The sequence below is a fragment of the Globicephala melas genome, chromosome 21 (genome assembly GCF_963455315.2).
Source record: "Globicephala melas chromosome 21, mGloMel1.2, whole genome shotgun sequence".
Lineage (NCBI taxonomy): Eukaryota > Metazoa > Chordata > Mammalia > Artiodactyla > Delphinidae > Globicephala > Globicephala melas.
Genome location: NC_083334.1, coordinates 30,195,637 through 30,217,672, shown reverse-complemented (window position 1 = coordinate 30,217,672; position 22,036 = coordinate 30,195,637). Strand labels below are relative to the sequence as shown.

Sequence of the window (22,036 nt, the reverse complement as noted above, 5' to 3'; positions counted from 1 at the left end):
AAGTTGCAGGACACAAAATTAACATACAGAAATCTGTTGCTTTTCTACACACTAATAATAAACTCATAAAGAGAAAGCAAGAAAACAATTGTGTTTAAAATTGCATCAAAAAGAATAAAATGCCTAAGAATAAACATAACCAAGGAGGTGAAAATGCTCTGAAAATTATAAAAGATTGTTGAAGGAAACTGAAGATGATATGAAGAAATGGAAAGTTATCCTGTGTTCTTGGGTTAGAAGAATTAATATTGTTAAAATGTCCATACTACTCAAAGTAATCCAGAGATTTAATGTAATCCTTATCAAAATACCCATGACATTTTCCACAGAACTAGAACAAATAATCCTAAAATTTATATGGAACCACAAAAGACACCAAATAGCCAAAGCAATCTTGAGAAAGAAGAACAGAGCGGGAAGTATCATGCTCCCTGACTTCAAACTGTACTGCAAACCTACATTAATCAAAACAGCATGTTACTGGCACAAAAACAGACACATAGATCAATGCATGAGAGCAGCCCAGAAATAAACCCATGAACTTCCAGTTAGTTACAACAAAGGAGGCAAGAAACAATGGAGAAAAGACAGTCTCTTCAATAAGTGGTGTTGGGAAAACTGGACAGCTACATGTAAAAGAATGAAATTAGAATATTTCCTTACACCATATAGAAAAGTAAACTCAAAATGGATTAAAGACCTCAATGTAAGACCAGAAACCATAAAACTTTTAGAAGAGAACATAGGCAGAACACTCTTTTACGTAAATTATAGCAATATTTTTCAAATCTGTCTCCTAAAGCAAAAGAAACAAAAGCAAAAATAAACAAATGGACCCTAATTAAACTTAAAAGCTTTTGCACAGCAATGGAAACCATCAACAAAATGGAAAAACAACTAGTAAATGGGAGAAAATATTTGCAAATGATACAAGCGATAAGGGATTAATATCCAACATATATAAACAGCTCATACAACCCAATAGCAAAAAAAACCCCAAACAACCCAATCAAAAAATGGGCAGAAGACCTGAACGGACATTTTCCAAAAATGGCCTATAGATGGCCAACAGGCACATGAAAAAATGTTCAACATCACTAATCATCAGAAAAATGCAACTCAAAACCACAATGAGATATCATTGTTATACACTCAATGTTATAGATATTCATTTGTTTTATTTTTTATATTACACATATAAGTGATAACAGAGAATTTGTCTTTACCTTACTGACTTATTTCTCTAAGCATAATACCCTCTAAGTCCATCTGCTTTGTTGCAAATGTCAGAACTTCATTCTTTTTTATGGTTGAATAATATTCCATTGTATGTATATGTATGTGTGTGTGTGTATATCTTTATCCCTTCATCTGTTGATGGACACTTAGGTTGCTTCCATATCTTGGCTATTGTAAATAATGCTGCTAAGAACATTGGGGTGCATGTAACTTTTTGAATTAGTGTTTTCAGGGGTTTTTTTGTATATGTATACAGAACTGGAATTGCTTAATTATATGGCAGTTCTGTTTTCACTTTTTCTGAGGAATCTCCAACTGTATTCCATGGTAATTGTACCATGTATACAAACAGAAACAGACTCACAGATATAGAGAACAAATTAGTGGTTACCAGTGGGGAGAAGGAAGTGGGGAGGGGCAGGATAAGGGTATGGAATTAAAAAGTACAAATTACTATGTATAAAATAAGCAAAAAGGTTATATCAACACAGGGATATGTGACCATTATTTTGTAATAACTTTAAATGGAGTATAATCTATAAAAATATTGAATCACTATGTTGTACACCTGAAACTAATATGTTATAAATCAACTATACTACAATTTAAAAATCAGTCAATCAATCAAGCAGGGGATGTAAGGTACACATAGGGAATATAGTCAACAATACTGTAACAAACAAAATTGAGATATCACCTCACTCTTGTCAGAATGGCTATCATCAAAAAGTCTACAAATAAAAAATGTTGGCAAGGATATGGAGAAAAGGGAATACTTGTATACTGTTGGTGGGAATGTTAACTTGGTGCAGACATTGTGGAACACAGTTGGAGGTTCCTCAAAAAAACTAAAAATAGAACTACTGTAAGATCCAGCAATTCCACTTCAGGTATATATCTGGAAAAAACAAAACACTAATTTGAAAGGATACATGTACCCCAATGTTCATAGCAGCACCATTTACAATAGTCAAGACGTGGAAGCAACCCAAATGCCCATCAACTGATGACTGGATTAAGAAGATGTAGTATATATATATATACAATGGAATATAACTCAGCCATAAAAAAGAATGAAATTCTGCCATTTGTAGCCATAAAGATGAACCTAGAGAGTATTATGCTTATGAAATAAGTCACAGAAAGACAAATACTTATGATATCACTTATATGTGGAATCTAAAATATACAAATGAATGTATATGCAAAACAGAAATAGACTCACAGATATAGAAAACAAACTTGTGGTTACCTAGGGGACAGGGAAACAGGTAGGGACAAATTAGGGATATGGGATTAACAGATACAAACTCCTATATGTAAAATAGATAAGCAACAGGATATACTGTATAGCATAGGAAATTATAGCCATTATCTTTTAATAACCTATAATGGAGGACAATCTGTAAAAATACTGAATCACTATGCTGTACATCTGAAACTAATACAATATTGTAAAACAACTATACTTCAGTAAATAAGTATATACATATATACCAGGATGAATAAATTTTAAAAAATAATTATAATTGTATACCAACTTTGTAGGGTGACAGACGGTAACTGGACTTATTGTGGTAATCTGAAAATACTGGTAAAAAAATACTGAATCACTGCATAGTACACCTGAAACTAATATAATATTATAAACTAATTATAGCCCAATAAATATGTTAAAAATAATAATAGGTTAAAAAATTAAAATGGGCAAATAATTTAATAGACATTTCACCAAAAAGGTATTTAGATAGCTAGTAGGTCATGAAAGATGCTCTACAGCATTTTTCATTAGAGAAATGCAAATATAAGCTAAAATGAGATATCAGTACACACCTGTTAGAATAAATTTAATCAAAAGAGACAACATCAGGTGTTGACAAGTATGTGGAAAAATTGAATCATCATATATTGCTGATGGGAAATGTAAACTAATAAGTCACTATGGAAAATAGTTTGGCAGTTTATTACTATGATAAGCATAAACCTACCATACGACACAGCAATTTCACTTCCAAGAATCTACCCAAGAGAAAGAAAACTATATGTCCATACATAAATATTCATAGCAGAATGACTCAAAATAGTCAATATCTGAAAAAAATCTTGAATTTAACTGGTAAATGGATAAACAAAATGTGTTATCTACATGTGTTAAGAAATAAAAAATTTATGAAGTATTGATAAATGTTGCAAAATGGATAATCTTAAGTGAAAGAAGCTCAATGCAAAGTCCTACATATCACATATTTCAGTTTTATGAAATGTCTAGAAAATGCAAAATTATAGAAACACAAAACAGATCAGCAGTTGCCGAGGGCTGGGGATGGAAGCAGAGAAAAACTGCACATAGGCAGGAAGGAACTTAAGGCAATCAGAATGTTCTAAAACTGGATTTGTGGTAATGTTTACATAATTCTATTCATGTACTAATGATCATTGAGCTGTACACTTACAATGGGTGAATTCTGTGGTGTATACATTATACTTCATTAAAACTGGTAAAAATAAAGTGTTATCAAAAGATTGGCCACTTATAAGCAAGGCTTGCTTTTTTGTATTTCTTTTTTTATCTCCTAAGGATCTTAGCATGTAGTTATGCACACAAGTCCAGAGAAATATCTGTTAAATAAATCAATGAATAGGATGAAATATTGCCCTTTCTAACAAAAATAACAGAAGAAAGGGTTTATACTCTCTGAGAACTGGTAGGTACAAGCGTAGAGATTGAGGAACCAGGTTTTAGTTAAAACAGATTCTCCTTAACCATTTTGGAGAAAATTATTCTCTTCATTTGAATCATCTAGATACCATTCAGATAATACCCTAATTCTTTTACATTATATTCTCTCTTTGAACTTTAAAAAATTGTTTTACCATGAGGAAATGACAAATGTTAGACAAATTAGAACATTCTGATTTATATGTTTGCTTTTACCATCAAAACTTTACATTCCTTATCAATAGTAATATTGGTTAGTTATAGTCATACTATAATGGAATTGATGTATTTCACTGCTATGTAATAAAAATAAGAAATTTCATATAACAACATTATGGAAAATCTCTTACATTTTCTACTTTTGAATTATCACTTGTATTTGCTTGGATTTTCTCTGGAAATATAATTTGTAGAAATGAATTTTGAAAACCTGAAGAAATAAAAAAAACAGTTAATAACTGTGTTTTAAACTTGACTAAATATTTGTTCAGGTTCTTTTATAAGACTTGCTTATGCAAACATGAGTCATCACTGTGTACTCCTATAGAAATCTTGAAAACACTTTGTTTAAAAACAGACAAGATAGCTATGAAAGACTAAAAGGGGGCACGGAGAGGTATTCAACTTACACAAAATTTGCTGTTCCTGAAGAAAAGCGAACAAATGAATTAAAAAATATCAAATATATACTTCAAGAAGACTTTCCTGAAATAAAAGATTTGAAACAATAGACTAGAAAGTACACTGCATTTCAGGAATAACTGATAACAATTAATTAAAACTGAGACATATTCTACTAAACTTATTGGATGTCGAAGATAAAGAAAGAATCCTATGGGCATATGAGCAAAAAGGAAAAGTGAAAATCATATTGGGCATAAGAAGAGAAAAGCAGGTTGGCTTGAGATTCTTTAAAAACATTATTCAATGTTAAAAAACTGAAGAACTATGTCTTTAAAAAAATATTCAGGAAAAGAAAGTGTGGACCCAAGAATTTTATACCCAGCAAAACTGTCATTCAAATATACAGGCAAGGGACAGCTATTTACAAGCAAAAAATCAAGGAAAATAGTTCACAAGTTCCTGTCACAAAAGGCAGACAAACTTCTCCCAATAAAGGCATCAATAGAGTTGAGGTAAAAGGCCTAGCTGTGAGCATTAAAATAAACTTAAATATAGAATATAGGCCAAAACAATGGTGGGAATCATCACTATTTAATAGGATGCAAGTGTTATAAACTATGATGATAAAGACATAACAACATATTCAATAATGTCAGGAAGGGTAGCAGAAGAAGAGAATTACCATATGTAAATACTGTTTTCCTTAAATTTATTGCAATGTGGTTCCAAAAAATGTTAAAAAGCTGAAAATTAAGTGGTAAAAGTAGAAACATATTGTTTAATGGTGTAAAAGAACTAAGATTTTTTAAAGCTATAGTCATATAATAAAGAGGAGAGCATGAGGTGGAAAGAAGTAGTAAGAAATAAATTTCCTTACACTCACAGTGAGGAATCACTAGTTACTACCTAAATTAAAAATTAAATCTATTATATAAAACAGATTATAAATATTCCAAATTAAGAAAAAAAAAAGAGCATACAAACACAAGGCATCCAGAAAATAAATGAAAAAGTCACAGATTTTTATGGTGAAAAACATTTATCAAAAAAAAAGCATGAAATCAGAAAAGTATGATATAAATAAGAAGCACTAAGATTAAATATCTCAGTCATATCAGTAAATGTGAGTAGGATGAACTGACCAACCTAAAGAAAAACTCATACTGGAGACAGACTCTTATCAGCCCAGAGGTGGGACCAGAGTAATCTATGAACAAACTTTACCTCATTAGTTTTCATCCATATATTTACCTTTCCAGTTTGCTGCCCTTGGAAGCCTAAAACTGCCTTCCTGTGTCTGTCACTTCTCTACAAATTTAATGTTTTTTGTTGAAGATAAGCTGGAACTCAAAGTTGCCATTTTGAGTTACTTTTGGTTTAAGTTTCTCCCATGATGCTGCTGTATGCATTAATAAGCTATTTTTCTGTTATCAAAAAAAAGAAAAATTCTCAGATTGGATCCACAAAATCAAAACCCAATTACTCAGACCTTTGGTGGAATATTAAACACTGGCTTTAAACTAATAATGTTTTTTTTTTTTTTTTTTGGCTGCATCGGGTTGCAGCATGCAGGATCTTTCATTGTGATGCTCGGGCTCTTAGTTGCAGTGTGCAGGCTTCTCTCTAGTTGTGGCATATGGATTTTCTATCTCTAGTTGTGGCACTCGGGCTCCAGAGTGCATGGGCTCTGTAGTTTACAGCACGTGGGCTCTCTAGTTGAGGCATGAGGGCTCAGTAGTTGTGGCTCATGGGCTTAGTTGCCCCACGACATGTGGGATCTTAGTTCCCCAACCAGGGATCGAACCCACGTCAGCCGCATTGGAAGGTGGATTCTTTACCATTGGACCACTGAAGAAGTCTCCTAATGATGATTTCTGAGTACCTAAAGTAAGACTGTGGTCCACTTCAGGAAAAGATATATGATTAGCAGAAGAAGTCAGGTGATGAATGGAAGTTATTAGGTTCACATCTATGAACACACTCATGGGTCTACAAGTTCATCCTATCATAATCTGCCCAATTATGGAAAAGTGTGTCAAAACAGGTATAATCAGTAACTTGTGGAATGCCCATCTTGTCTCCCTGACCCATAGAATGAGGATTGTTATGGTAGGGAGGGCCAAATGGAAACCTCTGAATATCACCTGCACCATCACCAAAACATTAAACCAAAAACCTTTCTATACCAAGAAAGTATATACAAGGGCAATGATTTCTGTTATTTGACTTGTTTGATCTGTGCACATGATAGATAAGCAATAGAGAATGACAATGAGTTGTCTTAAGTGTAATCAGGTAATGATTGCAATAATTAATATTGTTCCAAATATGGTCTCTTTACTGAACCAAATCAACACAGGCATTGGCACCTGTATGTAGCCATTAATAGAAAAAGGTGCTGTTTTCTCTATCCCAATAAGCAGGAGATGCCAGGAGCAAGTTTCCATTTTTGCTTAGTAGTGATGCCAGTATACCTTCACCAATCATATTGCCTCAGATGCCTCAGATCTTTATCATCTGGTTCTTCTTCTACCTGGACCCTAAAAATCTCACTGTCTGTGGTAGATAGAATAATGCCCCCAAAGATGTCCATATCCTAATCTCCAGAACCTGTTAGGTTACACGGCAAAACAGAATTAAGGTTGCTAATCAACTGACCTTAAAATATGAAAATTATCCTGGGTTATCTGTGGTCTTAATTTAATCACAAGGGTTCTTAACAGTAGAAGAAAGAGCCAGAAAAGAAAACCAAAGAGATGGCCATGTGTAAAGACCTCAGCCCAATACCACTGACTTTGAAGATGGAGGAAGGGGGCCATGAGCCAAAAAATGCAAACAGCCATTAGAATCTGGAAAAGACAAGGAAACAGATTGTCTCCTGCAGCTTCCAGAAGGAACAGGCACTGCTAACACCTTGATTTTACCCAATGAGACCCATTTTACAGAACTGTAAGATAATAAATTTGTGTTGTTTAAGCTATTAAGTTTGTGATAACTTGTTACAGCAACAATAGGAAACTAACATATCATCTAAGAGAAAGACCTGAAGTAGCAGGTACATTAGATGCCTTGAAGAAGCAGGTGTGCCAGAGTCTTAACACACACACACACACACACACACACACACACATCCACCTGTAATGGTCTAGTGGTCTAAACCACACTCGAAAATATCCTCCATAATAAATAGTAAGAGGCAGAACACTTGGTAGACCATTTTGGATTTTGGAGGCAATATATTTCATATATAGCTATGTTGCTTTGACCATTTTTATTGAACAAAACATAGGCTGCCAGATTTGTAAGACGCCAGAATACAAGACTCCTCAGCTACCTGAGTCTACTGGGCAAGGAGCTCTACTATTTTTCCTTTATGACTTAGGGTCTGTGGCAGAGCCTGTGTTAAGCCCCTCTAGGAGAATCACAGCAGAGGCTCCTGAGGTTTGTAAGCAAAGACACGCCCTCACTGGTATATGCTGTGGATTGAGTGACGGTGCCCCAAAAGATATGTCCACTCAGAACCTGTGGCTATAACCTTATAACCTTGCAAAGAAAAAAGGGTCTTTGCAAGGTGTAATTAAGTTAAGGATCTCAAGATGAGACCATTCCAGATTAGACTGGACCCTAAATCCAATGACTAATATCCTATAAGTAAGAGAAGGGGAAAAGACACACAGAGGAGACATCAATATAAAGACAGAGGCAGAGGCTGGAGTAACATGTCTCCAGGCCAAGGAATGCATAGGATTGCTGGCAGCCATCAGAAGCTAGGAGAGAAGCATGGAACAGATTCTCCCTCAGAGGCTCCAAAAGTAATCAACACTGTCAATACCTTGATTTTGGACTTCTGGCCTCCAGAAACAGAAGGGGGAAAAAATTCTGTTGTTTTAAGCCACCCAGTTTGTGGTACTTTGTTATGGCAGCCACAGGAATCTAATATAGTATGTAAGCATATTTCTTTTATGAAAGCTTTTAGCTCACTACTGGGCTCTGATAGAGGCTAAAATTCAGACCATGGGATCTTCAGACTATATGATCTTGCAACCTGAACCGCTCTTCACAGACTGACATCATCAGGCATTCACAGGAGTACTAATCAAATGGAAGTGCTATATATATATATGGTTGGGTTTGAACAGGTCCTAAAAGCTTTAAGTTGCATAACCAGGTGATTAATACTCCAGTAGGCCTACTCCTATCACGTTTCCATCATTTCCTAAAACCTACTTTTATGGTATCCTATGACCAGCTAACTGAAGGAGGGAAAGTAGATGTATGATATGCCAATAGTACACAGAAGTAAGTCCACGGGTATAATCTTAAAAACTCATAGATAGTTGGCCCTAAAAGAGAATAGAGCAAAGTAAATTCTCCCCGTAACTAGAATTTCACATGGTACACTTAACATGTCTAGTTTTCCTGTATACGAACTGATTACATTAAATGAGGCAGAAGCAAGTTATTATGTTGTTTCTTGAAAGTTTAAGAATGTTACCAACCTTAAGAAGGGTGAATATGGATGTTAAGTATCCCATCTAGAGGTGAACTGTGGGATACTGTAGAGAGGTTCAATCACTCAAACTATTTCTACCTTGTCTCCCTGTGCTATTAGACGTTGGAAACCTAACAACTCTATACCAGACTCCACTGCGATTAAGGTGCTGGCATGTCACCAGTTCCTGCTATTCATACACCCAAAAAAGACTTAGTTGCAGAAGTGAGCATTGTCAGATGGCAGCCACGTGTGAATATCTGGTCCTTCCGACATTTGTAGTAATAGAATTATCTGGTCCTTTTGGACTACTGGGACAGATATTCTGCTGCCTAGCCCAAACACCATACTGGTATTTTCAATAGAATACTCTTCCGGTATAGTTCCCATGGTATCACTAGATATTCTTCCCTGCGTTGTGACCCTAGCCACATTGTAGCATCTATGTAGCATCTAAACCTGCCTCTTTGGTACTTTCTAAGGTTTTGTGATCCTAACATTCTTTTGTATGTGATATTATATATCTGGAAAACCCAAAGGAATCATCATAAATATTATTTTAAAAAGAGGATTTAGTAATGTGACTAGAAACAAAATTAATATATAAACCAATCATTTCCCTGTACACAAATAAAATAGTTAGGAAGTAACCATTTACAATAACAACAAAATGTGTAATACCCATGTAAATAAATTCCTAAAGGAATATATATAATTTAAATTAAAAAAAAACTTTAAATTCTAAAATGGTTCATAAAAAAAGTCAAATAAATTGAAAGCTATATCCAGTTCTTGGAATATAAAGATAGCAATTTTCTTTAAATTAATTTATAAATTTTATGAAATCCAAGGGTAAAGTCCACAGGAGTTTTTTGAAACAACATAAGATGATTCTAAAGCTCACATGCACAAAAAAAAAAAAAAAATACAAATAGACCAAAATTTTGACAAAGAAAATTAGAGGGACGTAAGCTAGAAATAGAAGGAAATTGCCTTAACTAGAAAAAGTATCAGAAAGCACACATTAAAAATTGTAAATTATGAAATACTACAGAGAAATTCAAATAAAACTAGGTAACAAAGTCTATTATCACTGCCATTTTCAAAAATGTTCTGAATGCCCTCATTAATATGATAAAATGATAACAAGAAAGAAGGGCATAAATGTTGGAAAGGAAAAAACAGTATGTCATTATTTGCGAACGATATAACTATCTCCTTAAAAGTACTTAGAGAATCAATAGAAAAACTCTAAACTACTATAATTAAATCAACTGAAATAGGCATCATCAAAAAAAATTAATGAAATAGGATATATGAGGAGGTAGGCTTTCAAATCACTGGGGGAAATATAGCCAATGGATAGCGGCAGGAAGACTGAACATCCATTTGAAAAGTAATTAAGTTGGGTTCATACATATGTATATATATAAAGAATAAATAAAATGTATTTATATGTTTCTATATATAATATGTACATAAATACATATATATTCAAAATCGATTAAGAGTCAAAGCCCAGAAGTCTTAAAGGAAAAGATAAATATATTTGCATACATAGAAATCTTTTTAAAATCTTTAAAGATGCAGGAAAGATTGTAAGAAAATACAAAGTATAAAAGCCAAAGGATTAACATCCATAATATGATTTATGATTAAAGGTGGCTAACTCACTACATGTTTACCTCTTCTCTCAGTGAAAACCCTCTAAAAGTAGACAAAGGAAAGGTGCTACCATCAGCTAAGAGGTCTCAAACAATTTTCTGGAAGGTAAGCTAATGATGGAAGTGTGATCATTGTTGAGAGATTCTAGAAAAACTCTAAAACAGAAATCAGATGTGATAGATACAATAGGAAGTGTTCTTTCCCATTGGTATACTTCTTAGGAACTAACTCCAGACTTAGCCATGTAACTTACTCTGGTCAATTAGACAATAGCGAATGTAACAGAAGCAAACCTGAAAAGTGCCTGTGCACTGTGGCTTGCCCTCTCACTGCCTTGGAATCCTGAAACCACATGTAAACAAGCCTGAGCTGTCCTGCAGGAGGGTGAGAGTCTACGTGAAAGGGAGCCAAGGCACCCTAGCTGAACACAGTCCAACAGACAGACCAGTGCGTGAGACCATCTGGATCATCCAGCTGCCAACCAACTCAGGAGCGGATGACAGATCCAGGAAAGAGCACCGATGCGCCACAGACTACCTAAGCCAGTCCAAACCAGAGCAACAGCCCCACCAGCCCATAGAATCATGTTCTAGAACAGAGGCTGATGAAGGTGAAGCTCAGTCTTAAATAGGGCTCACTGAGAAGATGGCATCTGGGCACAGAACTGAAGAAGGTGAGGAGGGGAACAAATGAATATCTCTGGCAGATCATCCCAGGAAGAAAAAGGATCAAGCGCAAAGGTCTTTGGGAGGAACTGCCTGGCATGTCTGAAAAGCAGCAAGGGAGCTACTGTGGTTGGATTAGCATGAGCAGTGAGGAAGAGAGTAAGGGGTGAGGCCAGAGAGGGGACAAGCTGCTGAGATCCTGTAGGGCATTACAGGTCAGAGTTAGCACTTTAATTTTTATTCTTGGTGAGATAAGAAACTACTGAAAGATTCTGAGCAGAGGGCGGACATGAGCTGACTTAGATTTTAACAAGAAAACTTTATGTTGAGAATAGGCTGAAGGATGGTGTGTTAGTTATCTATTGCTGCATAACAAATTATCCCAAAATTTAGCAGCTTAAAATAGGGAACATTTATTAATCACTATTGTCCCTTGGTCAGGTATCTGGGCACAGCTTAACCGAATGCCTCTGGCTCAGACTCTCACAAAGCGACAGTCAAACTGTAGGCCAGGGCTGCGACCATTTCAAGGCTTGACTAGCATAGGATCCACTTCAAGGCTCATGCACTTAGCTGTTGGCAGGCATTGGGTCTTTCCAGGCTGTTAATGAGAAAGCTCAGTTCCATGCCACACAGGCCTCTCCATAAGGCTTCTCACAATATGACAACTTGCTTCCCTCAGAACAAGGGCTCAGAAAAAGAGAGACTGAAAGCGGGCACCCAGGACAAAAGACACAGTTTTTCTGTACCCTAATCTCACAAGAGACATCCCATGATCCTGACCACATTTTATTCACTAAAAACAAACCATAAAACACAGCTCACTCCGCCTGCCGATGCAGGGGACACGGGTTCGTGCCCTGGTCCGGGAAGATCCCACGTGCTGCGGAGCGGCTAGGGCCGTGAGCCATGGCCACTGAGCCTGCGTGTCCGGAGCCTGTGCTCTGCAACGGGAGAGGCCACAACAGTGAGAGGCCCGCGTACTCCCCCAAAAAACCCAAAAACCAAAAAACACACAGCTCACATTTAAGAGGAGGGGATTACACAAGGGCGTGATTACCAGGATGTGGGAAACATTGGTAGCCATCTCACAGGCTGCCTAAGAGAGTGCAAGAGAAGAAATATAAATTTGGAGTTATCAGTATCGACATGGTACTAAAAGCCACAGACTAAATAAAATCGAGTAGGGAAGGAGCCAATTCAATGAGCACATCTTTTGTATGCTGATTCAAACAATGCATGGACATTATTTTCTAGGTGATTACAAACTGTAAGGAAACTTATTACACTCATGAAACAATTGAAAATTTGAACACAGACTGAATATTGGGTGATAGAAGAAATCGTTAATTTCTAAGCCATGATCATGATACTGTGGTTATATTTTCTGGCCATTTAGCAATATATATTGAAATGCTTAGACACGAAATGATATAAAGTCTATAATTTGCTCCAAATAATATGAGAATAGAGGAAGTGGTAGGGAACGTAGAAAAGAAACAGAATTAACCACGAGTTTATAACTGTTGAACCTGAGTTCTTTATTCTTCTATTTTTGCATTTATTTGAAATCCTCATAATTAAAAAAAAAAGTTAATAACATGCAGGCCAAACAGCAATGGAGTAACATTCTCAAAGTGCTACTGGAAAAACAACTGTCAGTCTGAAATTGGATATCAAACTAAATTGTCATTCAACAGTGAGGGAGACATAAAGACATTTTCAAGTAAACAGACGATTTACCACTCAAACTCTTGACGAAAAAGATACTAAGAAGGAAAGAGTAGGGTGCTAGAAAGAAGGTAAGCAAGTCAAGCTATAAACTTGTGGATAAATCTAAGTAACAATAAAGATGATGACTCATTTGGGAAACAATACATAAAAGTGGCAGTAAATACTAAATAACAGTAACATGTAGGATGATAAAGGCAGTGTCTGACAACTTTCTAAGGTCATTGTCGTTTTTAGAAGAAGACATGTTGCTTAATTGTAGACTCTAAGTCAATTATACATGTTACAGTAAAATCAGAAAAACACATAAGACAGGAAATAAGATTTTTAATGATATCAAATAAAAAGTATAGTAAACAGAAAGCATAAAATATTATAAAAGACTTAAATACAAATATACTCTCCTTGAAAGTAGCATGGCTTTTCCAGTTTACTTCCTGGAAGTAAAGGGCTCAAGAGTTGTGTTAATTCTCAAATAGTCAAAAGCTTGTATAATCTAGTTTGAAGTTCCTTTGGCAGTACACTACCATCAAAAACGTAGAAGTTTCTCATCTAGTTGTCTTCAGTAACTTTGTCATGCAATTAAAACACATATAAAACTTTTTAAAGTCATAATTTTCAAATCTACTTTATTTCTTTGCCCTTTATTTTCTGGATACTAGACCCTTTTCAGACAAATCATTTACAAATATTTTCTCTCATCCTGTAATTTCTTGGCCTAACTCCTATTTCTCCTTCCCTCCTCTCTCACCTCTCTCTCTCTCAACTAAGTGATGGCAATCATAAGTCAGTCTAAAAAAATATAATGTAAGGCCACACCCTTGACTGCAGTGCTAACCTGAGTAATTTTCTCTAACTGAGAGTTTTTACTGACGTTTCACTGCTCAAACCTTTTAAAATTCCATTTCTTACTATTTGAAATCTGGAACTGGTCACCCTTTAAAGTCCTGAAAGGCCCCAAATTTCTGGATTTATTCCCTATTAATTCGATTTGCAAACTGGTCAACTGTTTCCTGAGATTATCTCTTTCTCTTAACACTTTGACAAAATTGAGTAATGAAACCAACTTCCACAGCTAACAATCTCTTATCTAACTTCTACAGAATGTAGTCTGTCCTACAGTTTTTACCAAATGTTCTGTCACTTCTTGTCATTGATTTCCATTTTTTCCAGGTGGTTTCCATTTCTTGTCACCTGCTACCCATCAATACCCAGCAGCAAAGCCAAAGGCATATATTTTAAGTTTATCATGGCAGCACACCACTTCAAAGCTCCAATCTCTATATTAGTCAACTGAGGCTGACCAGGCTATGGAATGGCAATAAATAAACCTTGAAATCTTGGTGGCTTAACACAATAAAAGTTTCTTTGTTTTTCATGCAAAATATGATGGGAGTCACCAGGAGCTCTCATTCAAATAGTAACTCAGAGATCCAAGCTCCCTCCAAGTGGTAACACCATAAACTCAGCTCATAGCTTCTAAGGTAAATCTGGCATCAGAAAAGAAACATAGAAGAGAAATACCAGCTCTCAATTGCCTTGATCTAAAGTGATGCAAATCACTTCTTCTCAACCCCACGAGCAATAGTATTTAAACTGCCCCACACTAAATGGAAAAAGGCTCAGAAATGTAGGCAAGAAGATGGATACTTAGTGAGCACTGGGGACTTTGCCACATAAAAGGATGGAGAAAATATGTTCACAGCAAATATTAGCCAAAGGAAAGCTGACATACCTATGTTAACATTAGCATGAATAGACTCAAAGGAGGAAAAAAGCATTATTAGGAATAAACAGGGGCACGATATAGTTAATAAAAAGAAACCAGAATGAATGTAAATAAATAAAGTTGGAACCCTACCTCACACTGTGTACGAAAATTAACTCAAAATGGATCAATGACATAAACATAAGAGCTAAAACAATAAAATTCTTAGAAGAAAAGATAGGAGTAAATATACATGACCTTAGATTTGGCAATGGATTCTTAGATATGACACTAAAACCATGAGCAACAAAATTAGATTCCATCATAATTTAAAACTTTTGTGAGTCAAAGGACACTCCCAAGAAAGTGAAGACAACCTACAGCATGAAAAAAAATATTTGCAAATCATTTGTCTGAAAGTCTAGTATCCAGAATATAAAAGGAACTCTTGTAACTCAACAAAATGAACAACCTAATCTTTAAAATGGGCAAAGGACTTCAATACTCATTTCTCCAAAAAAGATATACAAATGGCCAATAAGCATATGAAAAGATGCTCAACATCACTAACTATCAGGGGAATACAAATCAAAGCCACAATGAGATACCCTGTCATAACCATTAGGAAGACTATAATCATTAAAATATAAAAGTAAAATAACATGTATTAGGAAGAACGTGGAGAAACTGTAACCCTTGTGCACTGCTGGTAGAAATGTAAAATTGCACAGCCAGTACGGAAAACAATGTAACAGTTCCTTAAAATATTAAAAATAGAATCACCGTATGATCCAGCAACTCCACTTCTGTACATATACCCAAAAGAATTAAAAGCAGGACTCAAACAAGTACAGGTACATACATGTTCATGGCAGCATTATTCATAATATCCAAAAGGTAGAAGCAACCTAAGTATCCATCAACAGATGAATGGATAAACAAAATGAAATATGTATTTTCCCATATGTATTTCACACAATGGAATGCTATTCATGTGTCAGAATAAAAGGAGAAAATTCTGACACATGCTACAACATGGATAAACATTGAGGGCATTATGCTAAGTGAAAGAAGTCAGTCACAAAGAAAAATACTGCATAACTCCACTTACATGAGGAAACTAGAGCAGTCAAATCCATGGAGACAGAAAGTAGAATGGTGGTTGCCAAGAGCTGGGGGAAGGGAAGAATGAGGAATTAGTGTTAAATGGGTACTGAGTTTCAGTCTGGGAAGAATAAAAAAAAATATTCTGGAGATGGACGATGGTGATGGCAAAACAAAGTGAATGTATTTAATGCCACTGAACTGTACACTTAAAAATGGTTAGAATGAGTACAAAATAGAAATCATAGAGCTGAATACAATAACTGAACTGAAACTTTCAATAGAGGGTTTCAACATCAGACTAGATTAAGTGAAAGAAAGGATCAGCAAACTTGAAGACAGAGCAATAGAATTCATCCAATCAGAGGAGCAAAAAATTAAAATTAAAAAAAAGAATGAAAAAGAGTGAAGACAGATTAAAGGATTTATGGGACACCATCAAGCAGACCAGTATCCACATTATAGAAGTCCCAGAAGGAGAAGGAGTGGGGGTAGAGGGCAGAAAGCTTATTTAAAGAAATAATGGCTAAAAACTTCTCTCACCTGGCAAAAACAGAAAAGAAAAATAGACATCCTAATCTAGGAAGCTCAAAGAAAACCAAAAAAAAAAAAAAATTAAAGAGAACTACACTGAGACAGGTTATAATTAAACTGCCAAAAATTAAAGACAAAGAGAAACTCTTAAAAAGCAGCAAGAGATTTTTTTTTCTTAAATTCCATATATATGTGTTAGCATACGGTATTTGTCTTTCTCTTTCTGACTTACTTCACTCTGTATGACAGACTCTAGGTCTATCCACCTCATTACAAATAGCTCAATTTCATTTCTTTTTATGGCTGAGTAATATTCCATTGTATATATATGACACATCTTCTTTATCCATTCATCCGATGATGGGCACTTAGGTTGTTTCCATCTCCGGGCTATTGTAAATAGAGCTGCAATGAACATTTTGGTACATGACTCTTTTTGAATTATGGTTTTCTCAGGGTATATGCCCAGGAGTGGGATTGCTGGGTCATATGGTAGTTCTATTTGTAGTTTTTTAAGGAACCTCCATACTGTTCTCCATAGTGGCTGAACCAATTCACATTCCCACCAGCAGTGCAAGAGTGTTCCCTTTTCTCCACACCCTCTCCAGCATTTATTGTTTCTAGATTTTTTGATGATGGCCATTCTGACTGGTGTGAGATGATATCTCATTGTAGTTTTGATTAAAAGAAAATGTCATGAAGAACCTAGGGGTAAGACAGGAATAAAGACACAGACCTACTGGAGAACAGACTTGAGGATATGGGGAGGGGGAAGGGTGAGCTGTGACAGGGTGAGAGAGAGGCATGGACATAAATACACTAACAAATGTAAGGTAGATAGCTAGTGGGAAGCAGCCACATGGCACAGGGAGATCAGCTCGGTGCTTTGTGACCGCCTGGAGGGGTGGGATAGGGAGGGTGGGAGGGAGGGAGACACAAGAGGGAAGAGATATGGGAACATATGTATATGTATAACTGATTCACTTTGTTATAAAGCAGAAACTAACACACCATTGTAAAGCAATTATACCCCAATAAAGATGTTAAAAGAAAGAAATAAAATAAAATAAAATAGAAATTTTAAAAAAAAAAGCAGCAAGAGAGGGGCTTCCCCGGTGGCGCAGTGGTTGGGAGTCCGCCTGCCAATGCAGGGGACGCGGGTTCGTGCCCCGGTCTGGGGGGATCCCACATGCCGCGGAGTGGCTGGGCCCGTGGGCCGTGGCCGCTGGGCCTGCGCATCCAGAGCCTGTGGTCCGCAATGGGAGAGGCCGCAGCAGTGAGAGGTCTGCATACCGCAAAAAAAAAAAAAAAAAAGCAGCAAGAGAAACACAATTTGTTTTGTACAAAGGAACTCCCATAAGACTATCAGTGAATTTTTCAGCAGAAACCTTGCAGGCCAGAATGGAGTGTACTGAAAAGTACTGAAAGAAAGAAAATTCCACCTAAGGATACCATACCCAGGAAAGATGTCCTTCAGAATTGAAGGAGAGATAAAGAATTTCCTTAAAAAAGTTAGAGTCCATCACCACTACAATGGCCTCACAAGAAATGTTAAAGAGAGTTCTTCGTACTGAAGCAAAAAGACACTAACTTTAAAAACTAAACATATCCTTACCATATGATCCAGCAATAGCACTCCTTGGTATTTACCCAAAGGAGTTGAAAACTTATGTCCACACAAAAACTTGCACACAGATATTTATGGTAGCTTTGCTCATACCTGTCAAAACTTGAAAGCAACCAAGATGTCTTTTAGTAGGTAAATGGATAAGTAAACTGGTATATACAGACAATGGAATATCACTCACTGCTAAAAAGAAATAAGCTATGCAGCCCTGGAAAGACATGGAAGAACCATAAATGCATATTACTAAGTGAAAGAAGCCAATCTGAAAAAGGCAACATACTCTAAGATTCCAACTATATGACATTCTGGAAAAGGCAAAACTATGGAGACAGCAAAAAGATCAGTGGTTGCCAGGACTTAGGGGAAAGGGAGACATGAACAGGTGAAGCACAGAGGATTTTTAGGGCTGCAAAACTACTCTGGGGGATACATGTCATTATACATTTGTCAAATTCCACAGAATGTAAAACAGCAAGAGTGAATCCTAAGGTAAACTATAGATTTGGGGTGATAATGATGTACCAGTGTGGGATCATCAATTCTAACAAACATACCACTGTGGAGCAGGACGCCTAGAGCAGAGATTGTACAGGTGTGGGGACAGGGGTATGTGAGAAATCTCTGTACCTTTCTCTCAGTTTTGCTATGAACCTGAAACACTCTAAAAAATAAAGTTTATTCATTTTTAAAACGGTTGAAGATGGTAAATTTTATGTTTTGTATATTTTACCACAATTTAAAATAATTTTAAAACAAAGGTATAAAGAAGATGTAGCACATATATACAATGGAATATTACTCAGCCATAAAAAGAAACAAAACTGAATTATTTGTAGTGAGGTGGATGGACCTAGCATCTGTCATACAGAGTGAAGTAAGTCAGAAAGAGAAAAACAAATACCATATGCTAACACATATGTATGGAATCTAAAATATATATATATATATATAGGTTCTGAAGAACCTAGAGGCAGGACAGGAATAAAGACACAGACGTAGAAAATGGACTGAGGACACGGGGGTGGGGAAGGATAAGCTGGGACGAAGTGAGAGAGTGGCATGGACATATATACACTACCAAATGTAAAACAGGGAGATCAGCTCAGTGCTTTGTGACCACCTAGAGGGGTGGGATAGGGAGAGTGGGACAGAAACACAAGAGGGAGGAGCTATAGGGATATATGTATATGTATAGCTGATTCACTTTGTTATAAAGCAGAAACTAACACACCTTTGTAAAGCAATTATACTCCAGTAAAGATGTTAAAAAAGAAAAAAACAAAGGTAATGTATTAAAAAAAAGCAAATGGGTAAAATATCCATTAAAGTTCAAAATAGACCAATGGATTTTAACATAACATATTAAGAAAAATTCATTGGTATGTTTTAGATTCCACATTGCAACTAAACTTTACCATTTATCACGTGTGTATTTGGTGCAGCATCCAAAGAGGAACACTGGTAATTACCTGAAAAGGCTCCTAAACTACTCCCTTTTCCAACTACATAAGCTGGAATTTTTTCATATACTTCAAACAAAACATTTGGCAACAGACTGAATGCAGAAGTAGATATGAGAATCTAGCTGTCATCTATTAAACCAAACCTTAAAGAGATTCACAAAATGTAAAACAATGCCACTCTAAATTCTTTGTTTTGGAAAATATAGTTTTTATTTTTTAAATGTGTTACTTACATTAACATATAATAGGTCTATTACTGTAATTGAGCGGGACCCTATGGGGCTTTCCCAGGACAGACCCCCCACACACACACATCCAATGTCCTCTGTCTGCCTCTTGTCTGTAGAAAAACTTTAGTCAAAGAATAAATTCAGAGAAGTGAAAAAAAAAATGCAGAACCAAAGGAAAGCAGTCAAACAAGACAAAATAATAATAGTTTAGCCATTAAACAAAGTCAAGGACCTTTAGTTCCTCTTCAAGAGCTATAGATAATATTCTGAGCCATGTCCTTTGAGCTGTTTTGCAGACACTGAAACCCTCACCAGGTGGGAGAAGTTAACTACGTGATGACCAGACTGCAGCCAAGACATAAGGTGCTCCATCTTGCACAATTCCAAGAACTGGCCTCAAGGAAATGGGAACCAACCCTGGAACTGAAGATTAACTGAACTTAAAACAATCAAGATGACGCTGATCAGACCACCACATGACCAATTTCATGACTGCGGGAGCTGACTGTGCTGTTCTGCAAGTCGTAGCCCCCTCCCTCTGCCTATACATCCCTGAAACTCCCCTTTCAAAGCTCTTGCCCCCTGATCAACAACCAAGCTGGTGTTTGGACACGAGTCTACCTTCTCCCCAGGTTGCCAGCCTCCTGAATGAAGCAACCTTTCCTTTCCTACCAATACCTGTCTCTCGAGTACTGGCTTTCGAGCCGTGAGCAGCCAAACCTGAGTTCAGTAACATTACTGTTATTTTTTAATGAATTAATTAAAATTCTTAAATTTCTACATTAATTTCTAATATGACAAATACTGACGAATATAAGCAGAACATAAAAGCTCTCTGAGAACTTCGATAATTGTTACATTTTTGTTCATTTCTTTGCTGAAAGAAACATTCCGAAAAGTTTCAGAAACACTGTATTTAAATGTTGCAGGTGTTATGGTGAAGATGTGTCCCCCGGCCCCAGCTTTCCTATTGGAAGCCCTAACCCCCAATGTGATGGTATTCAGCAATGGGATCTTTGGGAGGTAATCAGGGTTAGATGAGATCATGAAGATGGATCTCTCATGATGGGTTTCACGCCTTTGTAAGAAGAGACAAGTGAGTTTGCTCCTTCTCTCTGCTCACAAAGAAGAGGTCACGTGAGTACACAGCAAGAAGGGAACGGTCTACTAGCCAGGAAGAGAGACCTCACCAGATCCCCACTATGAGAGCACCCTGATTTCAGGCTTCCTGCCTCCAGAACTGTGAGAAAATAAATCTCTGTTGTTTAAGCCACCCGGTCTAGGGTATTTTGTGGGGGGAACGGGGGGTGCCGTCCGAGTTCAGCAGTTAGCATGTAACAGCAAAATGACTGGAAACAATCCAACAGTCCTTTAATAAGAGAACTGGCTGCTAAATTGTGGTACCTCCAAGCCACAGAACACTATGCAGATGGGGGAGGAGAAGACAAGATATTCCATGTACTGACACAGAATGGGAAGATTCAGAACAGTGTATAAAAAGGGAAGGAAAATAAGAACATATCTTAAAATTTTACTTGCATCTAAATCCCCCCCTAATATATTTTAAAATTTTGAGGACTCTCTGTAACTGTTCCCCGTATTGTCACAATGTCAGCAATAGAATTTTTTTTGGTATTGCAGGACAAGTTACTGAATGCAGGACAAATTATACTGGAACAGATGATATCTGAGGAGACACAGTTTTCTGGAGTTTGAGTAGAGTTCATGAAGTTTCTGGGGTGCTTCTGAGCGCAAGAAATTGTGAGGTAGTTTTGTGAGTGCCTAACAGACCTCCATAAACGGCTGCCCCAAACCCAGATTCAGAGAGTCAGGGCGTCAGAGATTTAGTCCTTAAGCTTATTAAAACTATCTTCCTCTCTCGTGAGTCAGTTCTGTATCCCTACGGAGCGCCTAAAAACTGCCCGGTTTCCTGACTGGCAAAAGAAACCTAAAAGCAGGGAAGGGCGCCGAGTTCTCAATCGAGTCGAGGCGCAGTTTGACCCAAGCAGGTACGCGTTTAAAGAAGGAAAAGAAAAATCTTCCTCCTCCCCCTACCGGAGTAACAAACAGGGCATCCTCGGGCTTACCGGGTCTTGACGTTAGCAAGCCACGGAGCCCCGCTAGCAACATCATTAGGCGGAACATTTCGTGACTCCTGTCTTCCAGCGGAGACTTCAACCCTACTGCGTTGGCCGTTCGTGAGCGCCGTTCTCGCGAAGCTGCGGCACCTACCGG

The 22,036-nt window shown here is 36.7% G+C and overlaps 1 protein-coding gene across 1 annotated transcript in view; it reads right to left on the bottom strand.

Moving 5' to 3' along the window:
• ADAM32 (ADAM metallopeptidase domain 32) overlaps positions 1 to 22,036 on the bottom strand; it is a 167,006-nt gene extending 144,970 nt beyond the window's left edge. Inside the window, exons 1-2 of the mRNA XM_060291569.1 lie at positions 21,889 to 22,036; positions 4,309 to 4,388 (exon numbers count right to left, since the gene is read on the bottom strand). Of these exons, the coding sequence (XP_060147552.1) occupies positions 4,309 to 4,388; positions 21,889 to 21,946 (138 nt within the window). The 5' untranslated portion in view covers positions 21,947 to 22,036. The remainder of the gene's footprint in view (positions 1 to 4,308; positions 4,389 to 21,888) is intronic.